The sequence below is a fragment of the Paramacrobiotus metropolitanus genome, unplaced genomic scaffold (genome assembly GCF_019649055.1).
Source record: "Paramacrobiotus metropolitanus isolate TYO unplaced genomic scaffold, Prichtersi_v1.0 Parri_scaffold0000054, whole genome shotgun sequence".
In the NCBI taxonomy this organism is placed as follows: domain Eukaryota; kingdom Metazoa; phylum Tardigrada; class Eutardigrada; order Parachela; family Macrobiotidae; genus Paramacrobiotus; species Paramacrobiotus metropolitanus.
In genome coordinates this window covers 230,040-249,714 of record NW_026570274.1, presented here as the reverse complement: position 1 = coordinate 249,714, position 19,675 = coordinate 230,040, and the positions used below count along the sequence as shown (strand labels likewise).

Here is a 19,675-nt window from a genome sequence, read left to right as displayed (position 1 = left end):
ACATCACAGTGCAGAATTTACTTTAAAATTTTGTTGTTGTCACGCCCAATGACCATAACAGATGAACATATTTTTTAAGCTTATCCCACTGTTCCTCTGTCATCTTGCAAAATTTGAAATTTTGTCGAATTTATAACCGCGGAATTTATAACCGGTGATGTGTCCCTGGTAAGATAAATTACTAAACTCCGGGATCCGTTCCAAATAGAAAAAGGACATTGTGGTACATAGTAACCAGCATTAGTGTATACTGATCAAAATATTTCAACTTTATTCAGGTTAAAACATCCATTTGCAGAAAAGATTAAGAGCTGTAAACTTGCAAGTGCCATCTGTGATACCGGATTACATGGAGACTATCCTTTGTAGCAGTTCTGGCAGCACTGGTAAGGATACCACGGGAACAGCAGTCACGAAAATTCCATGTGGGCTGTCCACAGGAACACTGTGATTTACACTGACCTGTGGACAATCCCGGCGGTACAAGGATCCATGGCGTTGCGCGCTTCGCTCGTCAAGGCAAAAATAGACTATGCAGGCGATCCACTTCGTGTGGATTTAAGGACCCTGCATTGCCTTCATGAACACTGGTACGCAAATTGTTATACCTCTCTAGAAAGCGGAAAAGAGATATTGTGTGGACTAAACGACTACAGTTGCACGTGAATAATGGCTACTGACCGTTGGACGCTGCATTGGCCGCTAGCACCAAAAGGGCAGCTCCGGCGCTGAGGAAAAATCTAGCTGGATTCATTTAGGTTAAGTCGAATGAAGCTGATCCATGTACAGTTCCCACGGTCCACAACCTGCTTGCTGAAATTTCTGTTTTGGTGCAGCTGAGACTCTACTGCGGCGAAAAATGCTTTGTTCAGACGATATACGAGTACGAACGTAGCAGACTCATTTTATAAAGAATCGGAAATAATTATTTTACAACAATCTGTTAGCTCAAGTATCTCCACTTGTATTACGAGTACATCATGCCATGACTATGACCTTTTCATAAAGTTGTGCGATTGTTTTTTAGCACTTTCTGCACATTGTGTTGGAGTGGAGTGGCTATATAGACTGGGGAGTAAGTCATTATTATCTAAACTAAGTTTATCCAGAGCTCCAGACCAGTCGTTACTGATTTCACGAATAACAAAACTTTTGCAAATTCATTTACCAAACCAAAAATTAAAATTATTTTACGTAGTTCCAGAAGTAATTGTTCAAGAATCCGGATGGTATTTATTATACTACTGTTGGCTGTGATTAGTATGACATATCATGAAGTCATAAGCCCACAGGGAGCTGGAGACATTATTTCTTGCTTATTGTCGTGATCATGAATTGCAACCTACGCCATTGACCGGATGTGATAATCGTGCAGTCGGTCTCTGCTCATAAAATTCGGTTTCCACACAGTAAAAGATCGCCGATGAGTTTGCTTACGTAATTATGACGCTTGTTGTTGCAAAAAAAATGACATCCACCACAAGAATCCATTGTAGTATTGGTGTCTTTAATTATTGTATCCTTGTTGGCAGCCCAAAGCGGTGCTTCCTTACAGTATAGGAGTTCCATAGCATCTACAGAAAAATAGGAAATTTGTTGGTGATACTATATAAACACCTCTCCGTTGGACCATCCGGAATTAGTTTTTTTACTTAACTATTCCTGAAACTGAATTAACTAAAGAAAGTTTCAGCAAACAGCCTTTGAGTTATCTTAGTTTTTAATAAGTCGACCTTCAAGTCATCTAAGTGGCTATTTTTTCGAAGAAGTTTGAAATGTTCGCAGGCAAACTTTTGCTCCTGTTTGGAGCCGTCCTGGCTCTGGTAGGAAGTGCAACAACAGCTATCGGTCAGTATCACCGTTTTTATACTAAATTGATAATGTGCATGCAGATGCAAGTAGTTTCGGCCGGTATAAGAAACTGTTTTAGCTATATACGACTACGCAGCAACGATAGTACAACCAAATTTTCAGTCCGTCAGAAATCCTTTGTTGTTTTTATATAATACAATTATATGTTTTTATATAGGAAACCGTTATAGGCACCCCCTAAAACCCCCGTTTATTATAGGCACCCCTTTTCACACCCCGTTAATTATAGGCACCCTTTTTTGAATTAAAAGTTATAATAATATTATGTGAAAGGAATATAATTCACATATTCCAAAAATTTATTTTATCATTTTATACAGTTGCTATGACCGTAAAAATAACAGACCATATACAACTATATATATATCTATATATAACAGAATTTGTATTCTTAATTAGTAATGCAGTTTTATTCGGATAATAGTACAGCAATTTTTTCTGGCATCGAGTTAAGTACAAGTACATCAGGCTTTCCAGCCTATAATAGGACGGTTAGGTAAATCAGCCAGCCTACAATGCGAGCAAGAAAGGAAGCTACGGGTTTAGGGTGTGCGTTCTAGCGAAGACAGCGAAAACCGGTTTCTACAGCTCGTACGCGCACAGACAGCCACACTCATACGTGTGTAAGTGAATGCGAGCGGATTAACCCACTCGCACACACATGTGCCGCTCGATCAATACAGCAAGGCCGCATTCAGCTTGCGCTTTTTGGCAGCACTGGAATCCGCTGTCTTCGGTCTGCTTATAGTCACAACAGAGAGGCTGCATTGATCAACCAGCCTCAGCGGGCAAAAAAGGCTGTTCGCTGGCTTTTTAACATAGACCGTAGCGTCCTCATTTAGTCAGATTGTAGAACGAATTAATATCGCGTCTTCTACTGTGACTAGAAGGTCATCTTTCGCGGTAGTCAGCTCATTCACTGCCTTCCTTCCAAGCCGTTTAGGACACCGTGTGATTTTCTCAGCCTGTAACACTTCGGCCAACCATTCCCTTTGCGCTGAGGCTTTCGCGAATACAGTGCTCGCCGGCGATACCCCAGAGATCAGTTCAGCCATATAGGAACACACCATCGGGCCGCACTGATTGGACCCCGGCAACTGAAGCTGGACAATCGGAAACACTGCGGTGACCGGATTCTGTTCGCCACCGTACAGCATGGACAGCTGCAGTTGAACGTGCGGCGACAGCGGAGCATTCATACTGTTATACAAGCGAACTGTGTTCTCGGATGGCCTTTTGTGCGACAGTACAAAATGGTTTGAGCCATACAGGGCCTGGATACATTCCATTCCTGCCGCCAGATCATTCTGTATGCGCCTTACCTCCTCCGCGTCGGGATTGCAGATGGCAAGGTCGCCTGGATCTGCGAGGCCGGTAAATCGTCCTGGATTTCCTTTTTGGCATAGATATGAGAAGATGCCGATGACTCTGTCATATAGCATCCGGCCAACCGCCAGGACATCAGCCAAGTCGCTGTCGTAAAGGTTCAGCGGCACTCCTATGCCGTTTTCACCCAGGCCCACAGTTTTGAGTTTTATTTGCGGATGTACGCCAAAACGTGCCACACGCATAACAGAATTCGAACGTCCGGAAAGTTTCGCTGCAGTCCGCCTATTTCATTGTAGTCTTTATCCACGAATACGGTCTCCAGCAGTCTGTCAAGAAATCATGGCATATGTGTATTTTTACAGTGCGGTAATCACATTGGTATGTACGATATCTAGGCGGTTGCTTACTTCCAATCTGTGTGACATGCTTTAAATGCCTGGAAAAAAGCATCCAAGTTTTCACCCTTCTCAGAAGACATTAGCCCCAGTGCCGCCGGCCTTCCTCTTCCATGTCGGTCCTGCACGACAACGGCGTATAAGCAATAATTCTCGGCGTTGATTTTGTAAGTTCCGTCGATAAAGCACAAAGATGGACTGTCCCGGAAATTCTTCTGCATTTCAGATGTGATGATAGTGATATTGTTGACCTTTCCGGTGTCAGAGACGACCACATTCACGAAAACGTTTGGATCTTTCACACGTATTTCGTTTAAAACGTGATTAACCATTCCCTCTTCCGTACAGCCACCGCGGTCCACTTTTTCCGCTTTGTTGCGGACATTTTGTATGTCTTGGGCTGTTACAGCTTTGCCGGTCTCTTTAGCAATTTGACGTTGAATTGCCCGTGCAGGGATGAATGATTTCTGCATTTGTACTACCTTTTCTGCCTGAACATGGCTTAGGCGACGATTTTCCGGTAGATTTTTCCACCTGTCTGCTGTCAGTGGATGATTATGGCCCATTTCTCGTTCCAGTATCCGTAGGACGTTGCCGCGAATGCTGGCTGCAAGCCTGACGCGAGCTGGGCACTGGTTTCGTCGGCTATGAGTGAATGTCCGAGCGCCAACGCCCTTCTTTTCGTATTCTTTGTGGTGCACGCATTCGTAGAAAATCTTTCTGTACTTAAGGGACGGCTCCAGTGCTTCTCCGTTCTTGAACTTTTCGGACCGTCGTATTATAAATGTTTGGAACGTTGCTTCCTGATACGTCTTGAAGTCTTTCTCGAATTCTTCAAATGAAGGGTATTCGTCCTTCAGGTCAGCGACGTTGTCGAGTGAGGGGAATACTAAATCAGTTAAGGCTTCCGATGGCCCCGATGCCGGAGGGCTGCTTGAACCCGCCATAATATGATATTTGCCGGTATTGAGAACCAAATTATTGATGCATATGTAATATGTATGTAAAACCCTATTACACTGACCTTTTGTTCAAAGTAAGTTTTTACGGTCATAGCAACTGCATAAAATAATAGAATAAATTTTTGGAATATGTGAATTATTTTCCTTTCAGATAATACTATTATAACTTTTAATTCCAAAAAGGGTGCCTATAATAAACGGGGTGTGAAAAGGGGTGCCTATAATAAACGGGGGTTTTAGGGGGTGCCTATAAGGGTACCCTTTTATATAATACAATAAAATATTTTATGATAAACTCGTAACTGCATCATGCATGCATTCGCATTTCATTAATTCACCTGGATAAGGGTTTACTTCTCCAGCCGTTCCACCGAAGCCGAGCGATCTGGACACCAGACTCCATGAAGGCGACCATGTTGGCTACTTGAATCCACTGGAGCTCCAGCACAACGAAGTGCATCATTTGTCGCCACGCGAGAAGCGCTCATGGTGGGGAGATGTTATCGGTCATATTGTTGACCCGGTTGTGTCGGTCGGGCGAAACGTTGGATGCCGTATTGAGTGCTCCTGCGGATGGGGAAACTGCTGCCAGAGCGGATACGCGGCTAGCAGCTGTTGCACCAGCGGATATTCCCACTTCTGCTGCCAAAGTTGCCCGCGAGGATGATACTGCGTAAAACGGATAGTGCTTTTTGGTGCGCCCGAAATGAATAATGGCTAGGGGTAGCATTTTACCAAAATATTTTGATGGAATACCGCGAAAGCGTAACCTATAAAATACATTGTTTACATAATGTCCAACGGTGTCTTCTCGTGCTTTCATTTACTGTTTGAATGATAGTATAATTAGTATGGCAATACTTTAGCACTGAATGTATAGCATACAATTATAATCACATTCAAATGCTCATTTGGAATTATAAATGCATTTGGAATCAGAAGAAGTACGCAACATAAATATTCGCACAATAAATTCTGATGTCGTTATAAATTTTCTTATCAAGTTGTTCGAAACTTGGAGGTATACTACACGCCATCTCCCAATTATCCGGCACACGCACGGCATCACGCCATCTCCCAATAAAGACCGTCGTTTACATAAAAGTTTTGTTACTTATCGAGTTGGTAACATAGCCAGTTTACCGACCCCCGATACTTGTAATTAGCTTTGTATTTACGTAAATCTCATTACTAAACCCTATAATGGACATTATCCCCAGTCATCGACGAAGTGTTTCCATTATAAAGATTTATGTTTTATAATTTGACTTAGCTGCGTGTTACTTATGGCGCCGTATAAGTTCCGGTACAGTGTTAACAGGGCTTCATTGACTAGCTTATTTGCCGATTTGTGAAAGAAGAAATCACAATTCCTCTTCTAATACTCGTAATATAAACGATTACAAATGATAAGTAGGTGTAATAATATGTAACTCGTCGTCTAGCTGTTTTACATGACATTATCCATGTGCAGTACCTCGACAGTATTATCGAGATGTTTGTGTCTGTAGGAGCGATTGACGTCTTTGTGCTGCTGCCTGCCGTGGTCATGTCTCGTACTTCCAACTATATTGCTGCGCAAAACACCACAGTTGAGGATGTCACAGTTTTTCTGTGTTGTCCAGCACAAATCGTTTTATGAGACTTGCATTTATCAATCTCTAAACATTCTATTAAAACCAACCGTTAAAATTTATACAAAAGAACTATCGAAGGCTAATAAGCTCCACCATGAACACGATCACACCCTTTCCTATCTGCTCCCGGCTTCATTCTCCTCATCATCAAACCCCGCATTATTCACCCCACTCGGCTCATTAAACAATCCCTGAAGAGCCGGTCGTCCGGACGGAGTACTCCGTACATTGCGCTGCTGTCCGGAGGAACTCACCGACGATCCATCGACCATTATCACCGTCGGCTGCTGAGTATTGGCGGGCTGCGGTCCATCCTTAGCACCCAGAGTCCGCATCCCTTTCTTCTTATTCCGACTGCTGAATTTCTTCTTTAGCCCCAACACCGGCGTGAACGGTGACGAGAAGGACTTGACGCGCGCCGGGCGCCGTCGTTCCTCCCCGGGTTCTCCGGAACCCTGACTGTTGGAGTCGGAGACGTCTTCGTTTTTACTTTGCTGGAGCGCCTGGAAGCGCTTACGGAACGCCACGTCCAAGGTCCGGGTTTTGGCACGGGTCTTTCGGTGGTTTTCTAGATGTTGGATCATATGCCGGTTACGGTTGCGCACACTGGGATCGCCCTCTTCCGAGGAGCCGGTTAATTCTCCGCTTTCCATACTCATCAGTTCATCCTCATCGATACCACGCAATGCTTGTAGAGCGCGCGCAATTTCCACCGCGTTCTTCTCGATAAACTCATCATCGGAAATATCTTTGATATTTGGCCGACAGCAGAATAATTCTGTGGACGCTAGAATATGTGAAATGGTACCGAAACGATGGAACAACATGGCAATGAACTGTATTACCAAGATCAGTAAGAAGAAAAATACGAAGACCACACCAATCGGTTCGAGTTTGAGATAAACCAGCTCGGTTTTCGGACACAGTGTAGTTTCCACCGGAACTGGTAGCGCTGATAGGTTCTTCGTTAAACTGGCTAATAACCCATACATAGCCGGATCCGCCATGCCCTTTGCCATTCCGAAGACACTCGTACAATTAACCCATGTCTGGTTCTGTCGGAATCCGATCGGCCACACGATATGCAGTTCGTCCTTGCGCAACTGCAGCAGGAACACAATCAGCACGAACAGGGAATTAATCATGAAGAATCCCAGCGCAACTTTATTTCTTAAGGCTTTAAGTTCTCTGGACACACGGACGCGCTGCTCTCCATCATAATCCAATGGATGCAGATATCGGATTATCAGGTCTTTCCAGAACAGCGTCTCATTGGCGGTCAGATAATCACAATCCGCCAATCGCAATGACCGTTCGTCCAACCATGAAGGATGCAGTGGGTTGCCGTTATTCATAGGGACCGGTGGTTGATTACGCGGGAAGTTCATACGAAGATTCCGTTCCATGGTGTTGAGATTGCGATAGTCCGGGATAAAATGTGGTTCCATCTCCACTCGTAATCGCCGATCGATCTGCTCCATCTTCATCTTGAGTTCCTCGATGCCTTGACAGAGCACCTGGGTCTTCTCGGATTCCGGCTTCTGATGCATACAGAACATAAACTTGCACAGGTTCCCACAGCCGAAAACCACGTTGCCGTCTTCTTGTTCGGGAACCTGACCGGGATTCTGTTTCTTCCGCCACCAGTTAAAGATGAGATTGGTTTTCTGGGGTTTATCGTTAGTTACGGCGTCGCTTTCTCCGTTCAGCACTTCACGCGTTCCCCACGTCACGATATTTAAATTCGTTAGAGAATAGATCATTAGCAATAAATACATGGCCGGTATCGCTAAGAAGTACTCCAATCCATGCACGATACACAGGAACTCTTGTGGATGCAGACACGCCGCGAGGAAGAATGTTCCCACCAATGCTATCATGAAGATGGTCCCGGGTGACGCAATCCCGTCGTCTTTGATCTGGATGGCCGTACCCACCGCCACGGCCATCATCAGCATGGCGTACGCACCGGATAGAACCTTCGCGAACAGCAGCTGTATTTTCACATTCCCGATGAAGCAGCACGCGATAAACAGCACAATGGGCGTGGCATTGGCCATGAAGGATGTCCAGTTGTCGATCTTGAAGGCCGCCACCATGGCACCGCAAATCATTAGGAAGATGGTGCCGGCGGAGAGTACTGTGCCGATCATCATGGCGGTCTGGTACAGAATGTACAGTATGGAGATGTTATCGTTCGCTTTAATGGTGTGCCGGTAATCCAGTAGCAGATCCATAATGTTGGCTAGTGTTGACGGGATCCATCGGCGGCGTTGGTTAAAGAACTCGTTAAAGCCTTCCGGAGCGTGGGTGTATGCGTCGGCGGCGGCGCAGTATTCTACGCGGTAGCCGCGCTGCAGGAGGAGGGTGCACAGCCAACGGTCTTCGCCTTGATCGAATTGTACGTAGTCCATGGCGCGCTCCGAGCGGGTGGTGTACTTGCGCATAACGTTATCGTCCATCAAGGCTTTAGCGCGGAACAGACTGAAGCAACCAGGACTACACAGGACGCAACCGATCATGTGCTCGGTGGCTTTTTGCAGCCAATGGCCGATCGCGTATTCGAATTTCTGGTACCACACCATCGGGCCTAAATAGAAATCACAAAATATATAGATCAAGGATTTTTAATGTCTTGAAAAACAATAAGTTCTTAATCGACAGAAAATTTGAAGTAATTTAAGCAAATCAATTGATTTATTTAGTTATCCAAATTTTTAGAATAGGTTACAAATTTTTACAACATTAATAATGTTTATTTTCCGATTAATAGTTTTCAAGTATTTTTTACAGAACCAAGAAACGCAATTTTCTTACACAAAGATAAAAAGATCGCCTTTACTGTGCAATTTGTTTAGAATTTTTTATGTGTTTCGATGCTTTTATTTTCTGTGTATTTCTTGTAATTTGGTAAGATAGACCACAGAATAATTTAAGTTATGTGGTATACCTCCACCGGTAGGATGGATGCGTCCACATGCCGCGCCCACTTTCGGATTCTTCTTCATCAAATCCACTAGTAACTGCACCGCATGCGGCATAAAATCAATATCCCCGTCCAACGTCAGAATATACGTGTTTTCCGCAATAATATCCTTGCGCGCCACATCCATTTCCTGGTCCATCAGCCGGTGTCCCAGTAAATAGTACCAACACATCACCTGTAATTCCACAACACAACAAACCCATTCAGTCAAGTGCCATGTGATATCACTACGCATAAAAGACTTCCGCGCACTTGACTCCATCGTTTTCGCTGACGAATCTTCGCCGTATCTTTCAGATGCACCACCAGAGTGTTTTTCCCGGGCATTGTCCACACCAGGCGACCGCCATAGGGTGTGGGAATTTTCCGTGGTGGGCGGAGATAGACGTTACACTGATGGACGGCGCTAGCGGCTTTATCGATGACCTCCAGGAGTTGTCGCACGAAGCGATTCATTACACGTGTTTCGCCGCTGTTCAGGGCGTCGTTCGGAATCGCTTCGAATGCGTCATCGAAGATAATGTGCGCTGCAAATATAAATATTATAATTATTACAAATATTAATACAAATATAAATGTAAATATAAATATTATAATTCTTACAAATCTAATTCGTATTATTTTAACAGCGATCAGTAAAAAAATAAACTTGGCGAATAAGCGGGAGAACAACAATCGGTCGTGCAATTATGGGCGCTGGAAATAAGCATTACCTTCGAATTCATAATAGTCAGGATCCAGTCCGTTGATAAACTGCAGTGCATTGCGGCGCGCGCTCTGATCTTCATCCATGCGCATGATAGACTTGAGCACCTGCATCATTTCTCCCGTGGTTTCGTGCCACATTGTTGCACAGGCAAAGATCTTGGTCACGCTGTCGCATCCCTTCCCGAGATCATCGATACCGGGTCGCAGCTTATCCACACCGGGTGTTTCGTACATCTCGTCGCCAATCACTGGCTTCTCTTCAATCCGCTTGACCAACTCCTGCATATACAAAAATAGTTCGAAAAATTATTTATCATTTTATCTCAAACATAAAAGGATATTATTCGTACATCGACTTGGACGTCCGGATCTTCGTCCATCCTCCGATTTAGGGACAGTGACTGATCCACAAGGAGGCCTTCGTACATCGGAATAATAAACAGTCTAAAAAAGAAAGCCGGTTGTCAGTAATTGGTCCAATAATAAAAACTTGTACAGTACCAATTCAATTATTATTGATTTATTTAGTTATCGATTTTTAGGTATTTAGTTATTTCAACTTTTTAGGTATTCAGTTATTTCATTTTTGATAATCATACCACAGCACTGTTTTTGACGTCCAGGTACCTGTCGGTTTTTGCCAGACGCTCCGCTTTAGGTATCCATATATGCAGCGTAATCCAGGTCTGCGAGAACAACCATAAAATCCACACCCACGTCTGATCGCGGAAGAACAGATCCTGAATGACATCCCCATGGAAGCACGTCCAATACAGCGACTCCGGGATAGCATTGGTCAGAAAACACCCATTCCCGGCGCGCATCCCACAAATGGTAATCAACAGCGACGCCACCGCCGGTACTGTCAAACTTAACGGAAACGCAAAGGAGAACCGCTGCATCCCGATTTTACAGGCAAACTTCGCGGTCTGATAGCAGATATAACTGGCGATAACCTGCACCAGCAGGACCCACAAGGAGATATACTGCTGGATGATCGACGGATGGGTAGAGGGCGCCGGCGTGGTGGTGCCGCTAGTGTTAAAGGTCACCGGCAGGGTGATAGGCTGGTGGCGGAAGGGGGTGGCGGTGAAGTTGAAGAGCGCCGGCACGCCGATGGAGTAGTGTGCCCAGGCCGTCATGGTACCCAGCATGACCAAGGCTTTCCACAGGGAGATGACGAGGTAGGTAACGTAGCGGGATTTCCGCAGGATCTCCTTCCGTTTGGCGATGTTGCGGACGAACTCGAAGGAGGAGTCGGTCCGGCACAGGAAGTTCTCCCACCACGGGATGGATGTGAGGACGAAAGCGATGGGCCAGGACCAAAAGTCTTTGACGTCGGAAAGCGCAAGGGGCCACAAGACGATACCAGAAATCTGCAGAAGTTATTGACAATCTCACTCTCACAGTTAATTTCTTTTATAGTTTTTCATGTTTATTTGTAAATTTGAAAAAATTTCGACATTGAGTTTCTTGCAGCCTTTTTGCTAAGCGCCTTGTCGGATTTGCTAAATTTTAACTGCATCTGTATTGTAACAAGGTATGGTATATCAAAACGTAGTGCAATGGCTTATAACAGACAAAACATCCAATATCATTTACGACGAGGGTATTCTGTTAAATTTAAATTTCGAAGGAAGTCAGCTGAAGGAAAATATATTTTTGTTCGAACAATATTTACTCTGACTTAGCGAGCATTAATTATAAATTTTTGGGCACCCATTCAAAACCGTTAGCTTTACCGTCCGTTCAAACAGGTGGTCTTCTATGCAATCGAACATTCGAACCATAATTTATCAGATTTAGCATAATTGTTGATTATTTAGTATTGTACATTCGGTAGTTTTACTTTTTCTTAGTTTTTTTTTTATTTTTTTTTTGTTTATGCTTAAAAACTTCGGTGCCGCAAATATAAATAATAAAAGTTTGCAAGCATCTTCATACTTGAGCCGTCAATGCCAAAAGATCCAGTATAAACTTGAGCAAGCGTCGGCTTTCGCCGCGTGATCGCGCGAAGAACTGCAGTATTGCCGGCACCACACAGATACAGTTGGTCAGCATAGCGCCTTTGACCGCATCCAATCCGGGCAGCACTTGAAAGAACAGCGTTCCCAGTCCGACCGTGTGCAGTGTTTCCGTCAGGAGCGTCTAAAAATAGGTACCCCTTAAAACTATGCGTGAGCATGACTCTTGAACATATTCCCGATTACAAACACGTGACATTTATACAGCACGGTGAACCTGACAATTAATGATTTACAGGTGTATATATACTCACAATGCAAAACAGACCAAAAGGCGGTCGCCGGTTGCGCTTGAAGAAAAAGTGCCGCAGACAGGAGCAGAATGTGAAGAACTGCGGCGCCCAGAAAGCGAACAACAGAATCCAGCGCCAATAGACAGCTTCCGTTACCGGCAAGGTTATCGTACCTGTTCACAAGCAGAAATCGGTTTGCAATAGGTCAATCAACTAAACAAAATTTTGGCGAATCGTGGATGAACATAATTAACAATCTTCTACGCTTAGCGATACATTTGTGGCTATTTGCATTTTATGCAGTCGGCTTACAATACTGACCATAAACAAAAATCCTAATGTGTACCAACTACATGTAGTTAATCATTTACAAAATCATCAAATTGTAATACTTAATTGTCGGTCTTGCGCTTTAATTCCTGAACTGTAAGTTTTACTTAGCAATTTGCGGTATGCCATGCTTTTCCGTTTTCATACTAAAAATCTGATTTTCTTTTTATTAAATGCACGTGCTTCCGGATTTTCAACATGTTAGAATAAATTCAAAACATGTTTTGGTGTCCATGAGCCAGTTTTCAGCTGCGTTTTCGGACACCCAGTGCGCAGGAAGGATATTTCCCTTGTATTTATTTTTTTATCCCAGCTTACCAGTTCTTTTACAGGATTGCACCCGTTTCCCGGCGTCCAATTGGGAGACCATGAGCAATACGGTGGACTTGGAGATGACCGCGGCGATCAGTACCAGCAGGAACGTGATGACATGGACCACCGATTTAACAATCTGCAGGCAGATCTCGATGCAGGCTCCCTGGCGCTGAGTGTTCTCGATGGCATGGGGCACCGTGCGGAACACATCCCAGCCGGCACGCATGTCCGCCGCACTGCAACCATGCCGGCGCACACACTCAGACTAAGTAATGTACATTTCAACGCATTAATGCACGGGTAATTCATTGACCATCTCCAACATTATTAATCAGTGCGCGCACGCGCCGCGCTTCACTGGGAATCACCCGGTACGTGGGACCCCTTCTTGACCAGATTACACGGTGCGCTGTGTAGCGGTCAAGTGCCGGGATTACACCGTTCACTGCGCGGCGCTTAAGATGGCTGTGAACCGTTGCCGGCGCCGGTTGTGGCCATTAATTGCCGATTGTGTATTCATTAGATTAAGCTTGTCGTGGCTGGTCAATATGAGAAATTTTAAAGTACCTGTCAGTGATGCGGCCGGGAATGCCGGCAGCGGATGTCTCTTCCAGCCGGTCGCCGGATAATGATGCCGGTACATTGTTGGCACTGCCGCGTAATACCGATGCCGATTCGTAATGCGAATGCAGATCATCTTCCGGGTGTCCAAAGGCCGTCACTTTTGGGTGGTTACCCTGAAGAATAAAGGAGTTATTAGTTTCGTAGCAGGACATTTTTCATAAACGTGTTAAAATATTTAAAAAAATTCTGCTATTTAATTTTGCTATCACTGTATAAACATTTTCTAATTTTAATGACGATTTATTATTAGTTTAATTTTTTTAAATTTTTATTTTTTAGATTTAAAATTAATTATTTTGGAACAGTCGTTTATGTAATAGTTATTGTCGGCGCGTCCAGCGGGGTGCAGCGATACCACTTGTTCGTATACAAAACTTCAAACCCGGCTAAAAAGCTCGGCGTGTATTGACAAACACCGGTTTAACCAGACTGTACGCGTATGCCGGCGATCGTCAATTTCTTGAACTTGTTCTAAGAGTGTAAGAAAACAATCCATTTCCACGACAAAGCACACACATCAGCGTTTATTTATTGATTCCCTAACATCCGAATTCTTTCTCAGCCAGTAGTGCCGAATATATCTGTCGTCGTCGGCTGGTGGTTGTGTGTACGTGTTCGTTTACATGTGTGTGTGTTGAAAAGCGAGCGGTATGACACATATATTGTGAAACGGAGTACTTCCGTAGTCGGATGGAATTTCGTTTGTCCTGTTTGCGGTATTGTCGGCTGTCGATTACGTGATGAAATTGTGTTAGATTTCAGGTAACGCTATACACCTGACCACATCACACTGCATCGGCATGTGCTGGCTAACATATAACATTGTAACGGTTTCAATTAAATACTGTAGCCACTCCATACATTCTCGCATTGCCGCAGTTTACTTCATATAACACAATGTAAAAATAGTTATTAAAAATGCACATAATTTAGTTATATACTGCTAAATTAAATACAACACTTACATCTATAAAAGTCGCTTAATCTTAAAATACTGTGTTTTGCGTTGACGTGATTACAAAAAAATGTGGGCAGTGGGTTTATCTTACGCTTATTAATTTTATTCGCCTTGGGCAAAACGTTTTACTGAAATAATTTTTAAAGTGAACTAACAGAATAACAAATGATAAAACTATATTATTATAAAATTATTTTATTGACTAATTTTAGATGAACATTTTGGCAGCAAATATTATTCTGAATCAGTTTTTGTTGTGACAAAATTCGCCCGCCAATTCACCACCATTTCCGGTTTATTATCCCGGGCTCCAGACAAAGACCATTTTTCTAACTGTAGTGCGCCGGCAAAAAAACGGTACATACGATTTATTCAGGCACCAACGCTGTGTATTATGAAATCGATGAGCGGATTTTGGCACATACTCCATTATTGCACGTCAGCTTACTGTGTTTGGCCCGGCACTATGAAGGCGACAAACACTGTTGGCAGCGGCTTTTACGCACTACCTTGAATTGTCATAAATGTCCGATCGCTTTTACTGGATAGCAAACGGCTGCAGTACAGTCATCAACTGGCAACATAATTAGCCTATGTACTAGATTTATTATTTGTATAATTTGTTTTGCCGTGGTCAGCACACCAAGGCCGACGACATATCAATGCAACACCTCGTGCTCTTTGGTTAAGAAATGACGTGTGTTTTCTCTGCTTCTTCTATAAGCTTTCTTAAAGAGTTTTCTCAAACTACAGTCTGTACACAATGTATAACAATTTTTTAATAAAATGACTATAATAGTACCCAAAAAATAATTTTATTTTTTCGAATGTAATTTTTGGTTTTTTGGCACCGAATCTATTCTTTAAGAATACAATTTTATTTTGGTCACTTGAAATTTTGGTGCTATTCCAGAGTGCATCCTTAGGAATTTTATTTTCGGCAGCTAGTGAAAAAACCTTTAAATTAGCCGGCAACGGAAACCTGATTGCCGAACTGTTCTTTCAAGTGCACGACAACATAATTAAAAATCACCACAATTAACCACACAATTCGCTGAGGTTAGTAACCGCGTGTGCGGTGCAGTTGCTATTATAATTTTGTACTGAATGTGGAGATGATTTAATACACTGTTGACATAGCGCCGAACTGTACCGTGTGCGCGTATATAGCGGACTGGTAATTGTTTTTGCGTGCATCCTCAGCGGTTATAATTGACAGTTCATTCCCACTGTAAACGGCAGGTAAATATGGACGAGCAGCGGCATGAATAAATCAGGCGCGCAGGATGTAGATCGGCGATCGCCGTGGCCACCGGTGTAGACGAGCGTTACGCGGTCATTTAACCGCCGCGGTGCATCCACCGTTATCGGTGCACAGGCACTCGTGAATAATTTCTTCACTTTGTAAACTATTACAATAAACTTTACAGGAGCAAGGCACACACCGGTTAACACAGTTACATCCCTGATTGCCTGTGTTGTACAATCGCTACTGCAACATTTATTTTGTACGAACATGTGTACCGGTGTGACAGTACCGTAAAATTAAATCAAATGAATCTAAAAACAAAAATTTTTGCAAAATTCTAGCTATACCATTTACAAAAAATAATTAGCACTAGTTTTACTGAACAGGCAAATACTAAAAAAAGCTTTGTATCCGAAATGCCAAAAATATTCAATAAAAATTATATGCACAGTTTTGCCGTTTGTTTTAAAAATCGCAAGTTTTAGTGTAAATAACAACAACAAACAGTAAAAAAAATTCAAAATTAAAATAAGATGTTTTTTTTTCGAGAAAAAGAGTGAAATGAAGTGAATGCGCAAATTTTTCTTAGCTGTCAGTGACGTAAAATTCTTCAAGACGGACGGATAATTTTCCTTGGAAGGTTTCTCACCGGACTGCATCTTTAGTTTCCAGTTATGGATTTAATAATGTGTAAAAGGCCGATTATGGCGAGCATTGTGAAAATGTCAGCCGGTGTGTACACTGGGTCACGCAGTTGCCGGCAACCGGCTACTGAACGTGTGACCAGCGTTAAGGCTACCACAACGACCATTGCATAATCTGGCTTTCATCATAAAGCAAAGAAATATCTTACAGTCGCCTCAAGGCCGTCCGGGCGTCTCAAGCCGCACTATAACAGCGGATACTGACGCTAATCACAAGTATTTTCGGAAATTCCACTAATAAAAACTCTTACATTTGGATTAACACTTCACTCGTGATTTTTGCATATTGCTGATCTTTGCCATCCTCCGATAAAACTAGTGTAACACCGCGTAAAATAAATGTGGTGGTACATTTCGCATGATTATAGGGCAAAAATAACACAATGATTTTATACTATACTCTGTACGCTGCTAGCTTTTCAAATAAGGAAACATACAGTAAAATCAGTGGATATTTCAAGACACAACAGATGTTGCAGTCATTATTACGCTTGATAAACATATCCCTTACCAATTTCATTACCAAAGGAAAGAACTATAAAATTATAAACTTTTTCTTAAATTTAAAAAACAAATTTAAAGCCTGCATATAATTTTTTACCGTGCGTTTTTTATCTTTGCACCAACTTTTGAATCTACTCGATATAGTATTTTCTTATAGAAAATCACCGAAGTGAAACGTGATCAACACGGAAGCCGAATACATAATGTCCCGCGCTTACCTGCGTCTGCACATCCGAGACGTAGGCATCATTCACAGTTCCCGGTGCATTATCCTCATGTCCCGCCGGCTCACCCCCACCGCCGCCACCACGTGCTTCTCCACTGCGCTGCTTACGTGAGCGCCGCACCAAATTGTGCCGTATCCGATTCCAATCGCGCTGACTCCGGCGGCGGAACAACTCCCGGATATGTCCCTCGCGGCGGGACGACATAACCTCACTGCGTGTATTTTTCCCTCAAAAGGTCATCCCGTCACCATTTTTCTTCCCAACGCAACCGACAGCAAAGAAGACAAACGGTTACTGGCGCGACGCTAACTTGCTCGTTCGGCAGCTGAGTCAGGGTGAGTTAGGGATCTTCTTCTATGTGATTCAAGCACAATCAGCAAGCAGATGCCAATGTTATAAGAGAGAGAGCTTCAGCTTAGGTAGCCTCTGTAGCAATCCGGATGTCGTCGTCGTCGGCAGCCAGCTGAGTGTTGTCCGTTGCGCATTCATGTCCCTCTCTCTGTCTCATTCAGCCACAGAGCGCCGGCTTGTTGTTGTGTGAATGACGTAGTGGTTAGCTGGTCGATGAGTGTACCAGTGGAAGTCTTTAAGGAGCTGGGCCGTGCGGCATGAGTGGCGAGAGAATGAGAGAGATGCACCGCTCAGCAGTGTGGACCGGGTAATCATGTACTGTTGGTCATCGGTATGTTACGCTATGGACCTGTTGGTGCGCGGCGCAGTCGCTGATTGTGTATTACCGGTAGACACAGGAAACTGTATGCCGATGATGGAAACACAGTCGCTGTGTTTTTTAACCACAGTCGATGGGTTGGCGAGTGCCGGCATAATGTCCAACCGACAACCGATATGTCTGCATGCAATAATCGTATCTTCTTACCTTTCATTGCTACTTATGTTGAAGAAAATGGATACCAAACTGCCTCATTACAACATCTTGGATTAATTACTTCCAGTTAATACCATATAGTGTTATTCACCAAAGTGGATAACATTTTTGCTGCCGAATTTGAAAATAAAAAATCGAAAACTTTTTTTATTAATCATAGTGCGGGTCGTCCTTAATGAGCGCTATTTTTTACCGGCTCGAAATTGCCCATTGAGACGGTGCTTTACAAATGTCGACGAGCAAGCGCACTGGTTCTTTGTTACAGTGAAAGTTTTCATTAGTCACGGTCATGTAATGGTAAAATTCGTGTCAGGAACAGCTTGTTTGGGGATCGTTTAACCCAACTGACCCTCTTGGAGGATAAATGTAGCCGCGCGTGACGACTGAGCTGCTTATTGCTTGTAGCTTATCGAGGTACACATTCCTCAGTGGCGTATTCAACGATCCTCGGCCATGTCGGCAGAAATAGACTAACTTCAGCAGACAGTAAAAAACATTAAGAAAGTGATGCAGAGAGAATAAAAAACAATCAAGCTATTAAAAATTTGAATAATTAAACCATAATAAAGTTCTTCAAGGATTTTTTGAATAGCGGTTTGTATGGTTTGAATTATACAGAGGTTGAAATGCTTCATTTAAGACGAGATTCACTGATCCTAACAGAAATTCAGCCACCATAACCCTTCTTTATTTATTAAGTTATTCTGCCTAATCAAGAAATTTTCACGCAGTTTGGAGTTTTGTCCGTGTCTTAGAAACTGTCGGTTAGTTCAAATTATTGCTCAATTAATCATAATCGCACCATCCCGCAGAAACAAAAAAACGGTGCTAAAAGTTTTGTGAATTTCAGATGTCAATAGTGCACTGACAATGTCCACTGTCCAGTGGACACTGTCAGTGCATAAGATGGCAGTGTTCACTGTCCACAAGTGCATCATGATGCACCAGTGGACAGTGGACACTGCTAGCTACTTACTTAAAATTAGTGTATTTGTACTTAATTCTCAGTGCGTAACGACTAACGACAATGGTATCGGTTTTGCCACTCGCTTTATTGGTACTGTAGGTACTTAGATTGTATAAATTCATTAATCCCTTGGAAGATACTTTATATGTAGGTATTTGTAATGAAATGCTACATATAATATGTACAGATCCATGGCTAATTTCTACATCCTTAAAAACTGTTTAAATCGATAAAATTAATGAAAGCAAAAAAACTGAACTATTTGTAGGGCCTGCACAGAGTACCAGATGATATTATAACAACACAGGGACAATTACAAGTGTCATACTTCCGTTGTACTTCAGAGTACAATATAAATATATATATAAAAATCTAACATATCATCAGAAAAATATATTTGCCGACAATTTGTCGCATCATTTTCTTATCGATTCCCAGAGGTACATGTTGTGGCAAAAATGTGATGAAAATTCATGTCATACTGTGGACGGAGGATCCCGTTTTTACTGGAATTCCTCACTAGCAACCGCAAATTATTCCATTCGTTCCTCCATACCATCTAAAGCGATGTGTTGTTTAGCACAGCACAGCGAGCGTCCCCTTGTTGCAGCTCCGAAATGATGACAGCGTAGCTCAAAAGACTGGAAAATACCTGCATACCGTTAATAATCGTTACAGAAGCGATCACACATGCACAAGAGTTGGGAACTTGGGATAGAAGCATATATATTACAAGAAAGACCAGCTATCCCTTGCCGCGGGGCG

General features: G+C 43.0%; 1 protein-coding gene across 1 annotated transcript; it reads right to left on the bottom strand.

The window, feature by feature from the left end:
* Positions 1-6,164: 6,164 nt before the first annotated feature.
* LOC129592607 (chitin synthase chs-2-like) lies at positions 6,165-17,532 on the bottom strand. The gene is made up of 11 exons (XM_055488680.1): positions 17,049-17,532; positions 13,359-13,528; positions 12,795-13,027; positions 12,168-12,319; positions 11,834-12,037; positions 10,517-11,265; positions 10,240-10,333; positions 9,895-10,168; positions 9,434-9,708; positions 9,146-9,356; positions 6,165-8,785 (listed from the first exon to the last, which is right to left on the bottom strand). The coding sequence occupies exons 1-11, from the start codon at positions 17,259-17,261 to the stop codon at positions 6,312-6,314; spliced, it is 5,049 nt and encodes a 1,682-aa protein (XP_055344655.1). The 5' UTR covers positions 17,262-17,532; the 3' UTR covers positions 6,165-6,311.
* Between the last annotated feature and the right edge of the window lie 2,143 nt (positions 17,533-19,675).

Coding starts and splice junctions, on each gene's coding strand:
- LOC129592607 (XM_055488680.1), bottom strand. CDS start 17,261: ATGTCGTCCCGCCGCGAGGGACATATCCGGGAGTTGTTCCGCCGCCGG. Junction 13,529..17,048: donor TCTCGGATGTGCAGACGCAG/GTAAGCGCGGGA, acceptor TTTATTCTTCAG/GGTAACCACCCAAAAGTGAC. Junction 8,786..9,145: donor CATCCATCCTACCGGTGGAG/GTATACCACATA, acceptor ATTTCTATTTAG/GCCCGATGGTGTGGTACCAG.